Source organism: Pelobates fuscus, chromosome 3, assembly GCF_036172605.1.
Source record: "Pelobates fuscus isolate aPelFus1 chromosome 3, aPelFus1.pri, whole genome shotgun sequence".
Lineage (NCBI taxonomy): Eukaryota > Metazoa > Chordata > Amphibia > Anura > Pelobatidae > Pelobates > Pelobates fuscus.
The window spans coordinates 65,686,408-65,699,107 of NC_086319.1; the positions used below are offsets into that span (position 1 = coordinate 65,686,408).

Here is a 12,700-nt window from a genome sequence, read left to right on the forward strand (position 1 = left end):
CCTCTCTTAACATGTTTTATATATAAGCTTGTTACCACTGAAATGGCAGCACATGCTTGTGTGAAAACCTATGCACAACAAAATAAAGAATAAAAAAAACAAAACAAAAAAAACATATTTTATCAACTTAGTATTTTATATACAGGTATGTTGAGTTACTTTAAAACATTGTACCTGTTAAAGTGTCATTGTCGGCTCACCAGGGCAAGTCAGCTCGAGTGGGATAAGTCTACTTGTTCCATGCCTCTGTTGGGGATTTCACAATATCTTTCTAGTTATTGTCTACCAATTCTGAATTCCTACTTACATCTACCTAGACTGGTGTGCCACCCATTATTGGGTGATGTTAAAGAAAAGTGCCTATTGTTTTGGAAATTAAACAAGCTCTTTGCGAATGTACGAGATACAAAGGAGTAGCCAAACTAGATTCTTAACTGACTTGGAGAAATTTTTTAGTTTGATAATTATGACCTTATATTTGAAATTCAATTTTAAGCCACTAAATTCCCAGCAATTGTCACTTTAATAGATAACCCTGATTGGCTTTCACAATTCTTATGATTTAAAATAAAAAGACTGAGCTAATGTCCCCCTCTTTTTGTTTTACCAGCTTCAACACAGTAGTGACTGGCTAACATGCATGACATCACTGTGACATCATCAATGACAAAGGTAGTGCAATGGCATGCACAGAGCAAGGTTTCTGCTCACAAATAACTTCTCAAGCCTGTGACAAACTACATTTTATTTGAACTGGGTATCAGGTCATTAAATGCAATTGTATATAGGTATTGGGCCACTCCAAATGATCAGGTAACAGGATTTTTAAATAGACATGTGCCATCAGGATCTATGGTAAATTTTGTTGTAGAATAATTGCTAGCACTTTTCAAGAAATGGGTAGTGACATAATTATTTAGATACAGGTAGAAAAATCAGTTAAGCATTTAATCACATAATTACACTGATCAGCCACAACATTAAAACCACTGACAGGTGAATAACATTGATTATATTGTTACAATGGCACCTGTCATGGGATATATTATACAGCAAGTTAACAGTCAGTTCTTGAATTTCATGTGTTGGAATCAGGAAAAATGGGCAAGCGAAAAAGGTCTGAGTAACTTTGACAAAGGCCAAATAGAGACGGATAGACAACTGGGTTGGGTCAGAGCATCTCCAAAATTGCAAGTCTTGTGGAGTAATCTCGGTATGCAGTGGTTAGTACCTACCAAAAGTGGTCCAGCGAAAGACAACTGGTGAACTGGTGTCAGGGTCATAGCTGCCTATGGCTCATTGATGCACATGTGAAGCTTAAGTGGTCCAACCATACAGAAGAACTACTGCTCAAATTCCTGAAAATGTAATGCTGGCCATGATAGAAATATACAGTGTATTGCAGTTTGCTGCTTATGGGGCTGCATAGCTACAGACCAGTCAGAGTGCCCATGATGACCTCTGTCCACTGCCGAAAGCACCTTTTAATGGGAATGTGAGTGTCAGAACTGGACCATGGAGCAATGGAAGAAGGTTGCCTGGTCTGATGAATGACGTTTTCTTTTAGGTCAGGTGGATGCACGAATGAGTGTGCATTGTTCAACTGTGGAAGAGTTGGCAGCAGGATGCCTTATGGGAAGAAGGCAGGCCGGCAGAAGGAGTGTTATGTTTTGGGCACTATTCTACTGGGGAATCTTGGGTCCTGCCATTCTTGTGGATGTTATTTTGACATGTACCACCTACCTAGAGATTGTTGCAGACTACGTACACACCCTAATGGTAATGATGTTCCCTGATTTCAGCAATATAATGCACCCTGCCATACTGCAAAAATTGTTCAGAAATAGTTTAAGCAACATTGTTGCCTCGATCTCCGAATTCCCCAGATTTCAATTCAATTGAGCACATGTGGGATGTGCTGGAACAAATTCAATTCATGGAGACCCCAACTCCAGCGCTGTATGTGGTAGCAAATATTAATGTAATATAAACACTCTAATTTAACAAATATTCAAAGGTAAAACGCAAAGGAGCATACAACTAAATGGCATGCAGACAAACTAAAACAATAACTCAATTACTTACAACTTAGTACCACTGTACGGCTATATAGAACTAAGCACTTAAAGTGGCACCATCAACCCCATATTAAAAATTTGTATTTCATAAAGATAGTGAAATACTGATTATGACTGTGTTGGAATTTCACTAAAATTCCAACCCAGTCAAGAGAAATACAGAGACTCTTTGTTCTGTTATTGTGCTTGGAGTAATGATTTAAGGCAGAAAAGCTGTTTTTGTAAGAGAACTTGTAAAATGTTGTACTCAAAGACACACAAGATAAACAGAAGTAGTTATGAGCTTGGTAGTAGTAGACTGTTGGATTTAGTCTGGACAAATAATTTTGGCCAAAGAAAACCCATTTTGTTTGTGTTATGAAATTCGTCTATGTGGCAGTTCAGCTCGTTTGATATCGTCAAATTAACTCATGAATACAATAGAATATATGGGTTTTAAAGGCACCATGAATCATATTTTACAAGTGGTACTGGCTATGTCTTTCAATAAGGAGAAAGAACCATCGACTGTCAAGTGAAAAGCAAGAAAATGTTTCCCTTTCATCTACTGAAGAAGAGTAGAGAGCAGAAGCACAAGTTATCAAGAAGCAGTTTGAACATGTGTGTCACTTTTAGACATAAACGGGACGTGATGAATTCCATAAAAAAAAAAAAACCTGAAAGACAATCAAAGATTCATAAAGTTGGTAGAAACTGGACTCAAGGACTATGCAGAGAAGGATTAAGGTCCTACAGGGCCCTAGGAAGGTTACCAGCTTGTCCATACTTAATTTTCACATAGGGGTAGTGAATGGGCTCAAGCAAATTCATGGTTCCAGGGTCCCAACCTAACCCCTTGGTGGCCATCTATGGCAATATGGTTAATTTTGCTTTGAATCATGATCAGTATATGAAGGAATTGTGGAAAACTTCAGACAAGTTGATAAAATAACAGACATTCCATATTTTTAGCGATAGGTGAGATATATGGTTTACAAGATTAAACATGGGACATTTTATTCCATAATTCATAAAATAAAACACTGACCTCAAAAATAAATATATTAGTTTTAATTTAAATGTGTGACTTTATCCATGTAGACTATAGGCAATCTTTGCAAATAAAAAACATAAACATACATTTGAAAAGTATTTAAATTTGCCTCTAATCCAGCACCACGACAGCCTTGTCCTCCTCATCTCTGTCCAGTCACATATTCTCATAGGACTGAGAACACTTGGCGCATGAGTGACAATCGCTACACTATGCCAATAGAATGCTTCTCTCGTGATCTTGATGATCTTGTGCAGGTCAGGGATGAGACTGAAACTGGAGTTAACTTCAGGGTCTTTGAGATCTTAGACTTTATATTATTAACAGGATATCCTATAATTGAAGTTATAGGAAAGAGAGATAGTAAACAGAACATCTGAAATTACAGGGAAGTAAGTAGGCAATGAAATAAAGGGTTTAGACAATAAGCCCAAAGTGGAAATAAGGTAAACCTATAAATGAAGTTATAGGTATGAGGTTGAAGATAAGCCTGTAAGAGAAATTATAGGTACAATCTTGAAGGAAAACAGAAAACAGGATATAAAGAAACAGGGAAACCTATAAAAGAGAAAGATAAAACAAGAGAATGAAAACCTATTAATGAGATAATAAGTTACAGGAAAAACAAACAACTAAGCAGAACTAGACAGAAATATAAATATTACGTTATATAGGTTTGTAGTTGTTCAGTCTCTTTGGATTAGAGGTTGTACTGTAGTAGCAGGTCTTTTATGATCGATGCCAGTATAATCTGGAATGTTTGTAAAGCCAATGTAGAAGTAACGCAGGTAGCCACAAAGTAATAATAAATTAAAGTCCAGTATAGATTTAAGCAAGTTGGATGTCAAGCAAGAATAAAGGGTTGTTCAGGCTGGTAAGGTGCAGGTTTGTAGATAAAGCAGGAACGTAGAGTTGTTCAGGCAAGTCTGGAGCAGGTTGGTGAGTAAAGCAGGTTTTGAAGCCAATAAGGTAAGTCCACAGGCTATAACGCAGGAGCCAGGATATGAAGTCTTTCAGGCAATCATTAACTTCAATGGCAAGGCCATGAGGTGAGCTGGGTGTAACCTTTTATAGGATCTGAATTAGTCCAGGCAGGTGAGGATGAGATGGAAATCTCTGTGCTAGTGGTTATGGAGGCCACTGGTGGCAAATAAAATCAGTGCAGGAACTTGGTTGTTAAAGGAACAGAATAAACAGAACAAAAAGTCTTGTTTGTCAGGATAGGATCCTGACAGCTTCCCTATGAGAAGTGATAGCCATATGCAGTGCCATCATGCTGTGCTTCATGACGCTGCATGCAAAGACATTTGAAAAACAAAGATTCTGAAGGAGGAAGAGACAAGTGGCTATCACGGTATGTTTTCATCAAAATGTTTTACAGACAATATTACACATTGTCAGGCAAAAGGGTGTTGTTTTGGTGCTAAAATGTCAGTTTAATGTTGAAACATAAGAGTACCTTTGTTGTATAAGTTAATTGATTATCCTATAGTGACAATGGATGTAGAGTGTACAGCGCACTTAGTAACTAATCACAGACAGTGTATGTCCTTGACCAAAAGTGCCTTTTAAAAGCTGGTCTCACCCTGATCGGTAAGACAGAGCAATTTCTGGATGTCTTACAAGTAAGAAGTAAGAAATACATTTCTGGAGGTCCCTGCGGGCTTGTAGTCATCGGAGACCTCCAAATCTAACCGTACATGCCAAAGTCGCTGCACTGCAATTGAAGCATGTAAAGTGCGTCACTAGAAGTCTCATCACAGAGGCTTTCACCAGCAACTTTGAATGTTAGTATAAGGTGTTTTAAAATCACAGCAATTCTGCTCTGTTATGACCCATTACTGTTTCAAATAGGAAATGGATTGCAGTATTCAGGAGGAATACCATAGTATCCCACACACAGCACAAAAAGTAGTGCTTTTTTAATGTCAATAAGCAAAGCATTGTGTAGTTATGGTAGGGTGTGGAACTGCACTCTGTCTCTTGAAATAGGATGTAGCTGGGTGCAACTCGGACAGTCTCAGTACCAGAGACCAAATGCCAAATAACAAAATAGAAGAAAGGTCCAGGCACTCCAAGGTACAAACCAGGCAATTTTTATAGAACCCACTCCATCACAACATTTCGACCTACACGGTCTTTGTCAAGCTGGGTTCAATAAAAATTGCCTGGTTTGTACCTTGGAGTGCCTGGACCTTTCTTCTATTTTGTTATTCAGCAAAGCATTGTGTGTCAGCAATTCTCATTGCCATTTATTTAGCGCACCACTTATGTTATGCTCATTGGATGTGATTTTACAGGGGGTCTCATGAAAAGTATTAGTAAAGCTTAGTTTTATATGGCTTTCATAAATAAATGCATAATGAGAGAATTACATAGTGACAAACTAATCCTGCTGGTATGTGTTTGTCTGGGATCTTATAGTTGCACAGCCCTCTGGGATAAAGCAAACGTTGTCACACTCCTTTTTTGAATACCTCCCACCCTTCTTAATTAAAGCCCTCCCACCTCCTTATCACATCTAAAAGATTTTTTTCCCTCGCTCTCCCTCATTATTCTTTTCTACCCTCCCGTTTACCATGCCGGCTCAGAGTGCACGCATGTGCTCTGAGTTGGTTAAATGGACCGATGAAATGCTTCTCTGTGAGAAGCCTTTGATTGGACCGCTGCACAGTTTCTATGACATCAGACAGGGCATGTTGAGCAGTGCCTGTTGCTTCACCCAGCGCTGGTTGAGGTAAGTAAAACTTTCTTTTTTTTTTTTTTTATTCTTTTTTTTTCTGTGCAAGCGATTTACATACATGTTTGAAGTGCCACAACGGCTTATTAACAGAGGTAATATCTTGGCGCATATATTTGCAAAACATTTTTTTTTTATAACAAACATGTTGAAATAGAATATGTCAGAAAGGTAAATCTTTCTTTTCAGGAAGGGGGGACCCTGAAGAATAATACTAATAAGGCATTATTTAAATATTTTTTTTAAAAGGGTTGGATAAACCCTTTTATTGTCATGGTGAAAATAACCAAACAACCTGTCTAGATTATTCTCAAACACTCTGTAAGTGTGATGGAGTATCGGCCCACTCGGCTCTTCCAAATATTCCACCCTAGGAACCCGAATACATATAATATCACAAATTAAGTACACTGCTTTGATTCACCTGCCTGGGGCTACGTTTATCCCACTCTCCTAGTTATATGTTGTACAGCAACCTATGTGCTACATACACATCACTTTACTTTCTCTTGATCTCTGCAACTATATATCTTTGTATATATATATATAGAGAGAGAGAGAGAGGAAGAAAAAAGAGAGAGAGACCTGACATAATAATGTAATATGTCATGTCCTGAATTTATTATGAGAATAAGTTACAATAAATCTAACTGTAGTTACAACTACAAGTTACAACCAGTTTCTTGAAATCCTTTTTCAAGTTGTATCACAATGTTTTCCATAATAGATAGACACATAGTAGATAGCCAATCAAAAACTGAATTTTCCATAGTTGAGCTGATAGCATTACCATGTACAGGAAAAAAGGTATGTCCAAGCTGCCTGATGATGTTGAATGCCTTCTTCTGGATGTAGTCCTTCTTAACTATACTTCTTCAATTTGTTATATGATAATATCACCAAAATTTAAAAAGGTATATGCTGTATTTAAGGTGTTAAAAGATAGACCGAAGACAGAGACACATGAATCAGCCACTATGATAGTAGCATTAGTCTTTTAGTGACTAAATAATTAATGAATTGTGAAGTTTGGTGATACATGAGAGATACAGAGAGAGTGGTAATATTTACCTTAACATACTATTTCACTTTTTCCAGAAATGATGTGTGAAGTAATGCCAACGATAAACGAGGACACCCCTATGAGTCAAAGGGGGTCCCAGAGCAGTGGGTCGGACTCGGATTCGCATTTTGAGCAGCTGATGGTGAATATGCTGGATGAGAGAGATCGCCTGCTGGACACCCTGAGGGAAACACAGGAGAGCCTTGGACTTGCCCAGCAGCGACTTCAGGATGTCATCTATGACAGGGACTCTCTCCAGCGACAGCTAAATTCTGCCCTGCCCCAGGTTGGTAAATGGTTTAAAACACTCGTGAACAATGATGGCTAACCTTATTTAGTAGTCGAGATGTTATTCGACTACATTTCCCATGATATCTCAATGTTCATATTGTTTTTTGTTAGTGAAGGTGTTAAATATATATATATATATATATATATATATATATATATATATATATATATATTTAACACCATTACTACCAAGCACTTTTTGATTGAAAAAATATTAGCATAATATTTATTTGAAGCAAGGGATGCATCACTACCATATAAAAAGCAAAGCAATTTTGTGTATAGATTGCTTTGCAGACAAAAGTAGAAATGTAAAATATATATATAAAAAAAAAGAAATGTATCCTTTATAAAAGCATTTTGTAAATGAAAAGCTTAAGACAGTACACAGTGACCTTTATCTTGCAGTATTTCATAATTTCATACAGGGTCTGAAATGTTGTTGTTTTTCCAAGACATTAAACATTTATTCAGCCTAATACAATATTTTAAAGGTTTAGCAAAAAGGAAAGCCACTTTGGGTCTGATATGTTAGTATAAAAGCAAAAATTCTATTTTTCTCACATACTTGTCACGTATTTGTGGATACATTTTTTTACAATGATTGGCTCAAAATATTAAAATTAAAAAAAATCATATGCAAAAATATATCAATATATCAAAATATTAAAATACATTTCAAAAATTGAATCATGTTAAAAATGTATCCTAAATTATTAAATTACTTGAAAAACGTGTCTAAAAATATAAAATTTTAATTGAAAAGCGTGATTTAAACTGGACCTCGTTCTAAAAAGAATGATCAAGTTTCACTCTTTTTCTTCTTGACTCTGCGCTGTTGCCGGATAAATTGATGTTAACTGTAGAAGGATGATGATTAAATCTCAAATTATGTCATCTCACTCATGTTTAAGGACATTATTTACATCGACGGAGAAACGTTCTAAAGGATTTTTCCAGATATCTACATACTTTTGGTTCTTCTCGTTTACAAAAGTGGGAGTTTTCAAACACTCTCACTTTAATGATTTACATCTGTTTCATCAATTTACACTTGCACAGTTTATCAAAACTTAGTGTATGCCTTCTGTTGTTTTAAAGATAGGATACATTGTCATGATGCCTATAAGACACAATCAAGATGAAATGTTGCAAGGTTTAAATATTCTCTAGTTGTGAGTCAGACAAAACCTTTGCCTTTGTGTACACTATGATTAGAAGAAATATCATGATCATCATGATTGTTAGCCAAAAAATAAAGTGCCATATTCTGCTGTATATGAGCTGTAATAACCTACACATTGCAATCTTCTCAAGTGTTCAGTTACTAAACAAAGTACTTGAGCTAACTAAAAAGCAAATGATAAAATGTTGTCAAATTGTTTAAAATATCTCCAAGCAAGAGATAGAGGTTGGCAATTTTAACAAATAAATGAACCGTGATCCCAAGCTAGAATGGCTAAGGGAGCACAGAAAAAATGGTTCTGCAGATATAGTTCTGCTTAAAGTAACAAACTTAAAATAACTTTACTTTAATGCGGGCATCATAAAAAATATGATCCCCAAAAAAAGGAGAAAAGAAAGCTTAATGCACCATCACCACTAAGGATAAAACAAGGTGGGGGGGATACAAAAGTCTACTGTATCGAGACTATACTAGGTGTGACCTGAAACGAACAGACCTGCTAATGGAAAGGCAGGAATATAGCTACATAGAAAGACTGGGAGTACAGATAATGTAAGGTACCAGATGGTAAGGAGAAACCTATATAGCAATATCCAGGATAACAAAATGAAAGAGAGCCAAACGGGAGAACAAAGTATCCCTGTTACTCTGTTACATCAACAAGTTGCAAATAATGCATAGATACTGTCTGAATAGATCCTGCTGTTGTGCAGAGCTTGAAAACGATTGTATCTTTTGTGAGATATTGCTGTGGAGAAAAAAGATTCTACTCTGAAGGTAAACTCCTATCTGGAGCTTGCATCTATATACACAAACTGCTTTCTAATGCTGGCTTCGGTTAGACTCCTATTGCTCCCATCCACCCAAACCTAGTGTCACATCAAACGTTCTGAAAACGAAGCAAGAAAAGGACCTAACGTACGTTTCGGCGCTGCCACAAGCGCCTTTGTCAACGCAGCGGCGAAACGTACGTTAGGTCCTTTTCTTGCTTTGTTTTTAGATCAGCACGTTTGATGTGACACTAGGTTTGAGTGGATGGGAGCAATAGGAGTCTAACCGAAGCCAGCATTAGAAAGCAGTTTGTGTATATAGATGCAAGCTCCAGATAGGAGTTTACCTTCAGAGTAGAATCTTTTTTCTCCACAGCAATATCTCACAAAAGATACAATCGTTTTCAAGCTCTGCACAACAGCAGGATCTATTCAGACAGTATCTATGCATTATTTGCAACTTGTTGATGTAACAGAGTAACAGGGATACTTTGTTCTCCCGTTTGGCTCTCTTTCATTTTGTTATCCTGGATATTGCTATATAGGTTTCTCCTTACCATCTGGTACCTTACATTATCTGTACTCCCAGTCTTTCTATGTAGCTATATTCCTGCCTTTCCATTAGCAGGTCTGTTCGTTTCAGGTCACACCTAGTATAGTCTCGATACAGTAGACTTTTGTATCCCCCCCACCTTGTTTTATCCTTAGTGGTGATGGTGCATTAAGCTTTCTTTTCTCCTTTTTTTTGGGATCATATTTTTTATGATGCCCGCATTAAAGTAAAGTTATTTTAAGTTTGTTACTTTAAGCAGAACTATATCTGCAGAACCATTTTTCTGTGCTCCCTTAGCCATTCTAGCTTGGGATCACGGTTCATTTATTTGTTCAGTCTGTGTACATACACAAGGGTTACCCCCTTCGAGTTCTGCAGTCACACTCTTGTTCCCACCCGGTTGGGAATTCAGCACTCCAGTCTTTCTTTCTTTTCTAGGTTGGCAATTTTAGCATCAATTTTGAAATTCTATTTTTAATACAGTGTCTTCAGCGTGTTTTAGGACCCCAGAGAGATAACACTGTCTTTTCTGTCTTGATACCTGTGTGCGTTGACAAAACTCGAACCGCGTTGTCATTCCTGGATAAATCCTGATACCGGATGGTACAGTTTCACATGTTCTCATAGTCCTGGTGACAAGACATGCACGTACTGGCATCAAATTTGACACAGGCCCATCAGTAGTACTCTAGTTTCCTCACTAGTTTCCATGACCCATTTTGGTCTTTGTTACTTGAGAGTGCATGTACTATTGAGTTTACAGGTATCTTTTTTTTTTGGCTTTGACTCGTTTTTAAGTACTCATATGTCTGGACTCCTGGCTTGTCCCTTTATGTTGTTGCTCTTCTGGAATTCTGACCACAGCTAATTCTGACTTTGCTTTACATGGTGAAATTTTCACACGTATTCTGGGAGATCTATTGTGATTGTGAGCATTGCACATTGTCCAATGAGATAGTAATCATTCAATTTTTGGATACCTGAGGAAGTAGTCATAGAATTAATGATATAATAATACTCCAATGATCAATACTAAAGCAAAGATTGCATTATATGCTAAACGTCCAGTTCTAGATAATAAATAGAAAATTGCACAATTCCTGATCTGGAAAAATCCTCCAACTGAGCTATAATCACAGCTGGCCCATTTTAGCCTTTTTGACTTTCGGATTTCAGTATGCTATAATGTGGAGTTTAGTGAACAAGCCTAAGAGTACACCGACCAAACAAGAGGTCTCCTTAGTTTAAAGTTAAACAAAATATGGATAATTCAGAATATATTTAGATAATTCATTTGAAAATATCATTGGGGTTAATAGCCAAATATATTTTAGATTATTCAGTGGTTTATTCACTAAACTAGTTTTAGTGCACTCATGGCAAATATAGTACAGCCTGGGGTATTCAGGCTGAATTTGAACTTGGTATTCAAACTTTGTCCAGTCCCATTTTTAGTGATTAATAATATACCTATATAATGATAGGATTTAAACGTTTGCAAAGAAATATAATAATCGTCTTTTCTCTGCTATTCACTTTGAAATGCAGTTAGACACTTGCTTATTGGTCTGGTTCACTGCATTACACACACTTCTCACGGGTTCATTTGACCTCTAATTATAAAACGTGTATGCACAGTGTTCATGTCACGGTGCTGTAGTTTAATTGAGTCATTCATGTCATTATAAGCTATATGCTCGGTTGGAAAATCTAAATTATAAGTGTATTTATATCTTACATTACAAGTATGATTGAAAATAATATGCATATTAGTAAATAGTATTAATAAAACTTTTTTTCTTTAGAAAAAATGCATATTGTATCATGCAATATAATTGGCATGGCATTTTTCATGAGACTATCAGATAAATTCACGTGTCCTAGATGCAGGGAATATCATGAACATGTTATTTTACTCTACGAACCATTGAAGAATGTTTGTACATTTGTAAGTGAATGTCAAGGCCACTGGTATGCTGCATGGATGGCCAAATGATGGTCTTTTAGATGATCATTTTATATGAGGAAGATCTGACTGCAAGTATGAGGGTGATGGCTAAGTGTATTTATATCTTACATTACAAGTATGATTGAAAATAATATGCATATTAGTAAATAGTATTAATAAAACTTTTTTTCTTTAGAAAAAATGCATATTGTATCATGCAATATAATTGGCATGGCATTTTTCATGAGACTATCAGATAAATTCACGTGTCCTAGATGCAGGGAATATCATGAACATGTTATTTTACTCTACGAACCATTGAAGAATGTTTGTACATTTGTAAGTGAATGTCAAGGCCACTGGTATGCTGCATGGATGGCCAAATGATGGTCTTTTAGATGATCATTTTATATGAGGAAGATCTGACTGCAAGTATGAGGGTGATGGCTATAAGTTGGCATGCACGTGTAGACGTCTTCTCATTGAATAAGGCATTCTGAAAGTCTAGATATCAATATGGAAGTGGCCTGCCTTTTCTGGCACAGCTAATTGAGGTATTACAATTTTTCAACATTTGTTAGTATTTTAAATTTTTAAATAAAAAATGTTAAATAAAAAAATGAAAACCATTGTAAATGGCAATAAAATTTATGAACTGTAAACATCTTGAGTTTAAATTATCCTTTTTATTTATTTGTGAAGTGAGCCTTGCATCTTTCAATGAAAATTAGAATTTCATACATTTAAGCTAAAGGTGTTTTGGATTGTACTGTAGATTTCCATCTTTGGGATTGGGTTGTGCCAAGAGGTGGAGGTTTCGGACCTTAGCATATGAACAAATACTTTTTTATATTTGAAGGTATTCCATTATCTGAATATCTGATACCCCAGATTTAATGTTTTGGCCGTGTCACCTAAAATATTACAAACATAAACCAATTTAATATAATTCCATTTATTGTTTTGACGGACCGCGTGCCACCCCGACTGGGTGCCTCTGCCAATCGCTGCTTCCTAGTAACTCTGAGTACTTCCAAG

At 36.4% G+C, this 12,700-nt stretch overlaps 1 protein-coding gene across 7 annotated transcripts in view; it reads left to right on the forward strand.

Moving 5' to 3' along the window:
* Nucleotides 1–12,700, forward strand: part of PPFIA2 (PTPRF interacting protein alpha 2) — a 369,600-nt gene that overhangs the window by 27,129 nt on the left and 329,771 nt on the right. For all 7 annotated transcript variants that reach the window (XM_063447134.1, XM_063447135.1, XM_063447137.1 and 4 more), the window contains exon 2: nt 6,950–7,200. In XM_063447134.1, the coding sequence (XP_063303204.1) occupies nt 6,952–7,200 (249 nt within the window). In that variant the 5' untranslated portion in view covers nt 6,950–6,951. The remainder of the gene's footprint in view (nt 1–6,949; nt 7,201–12,700) is intronic.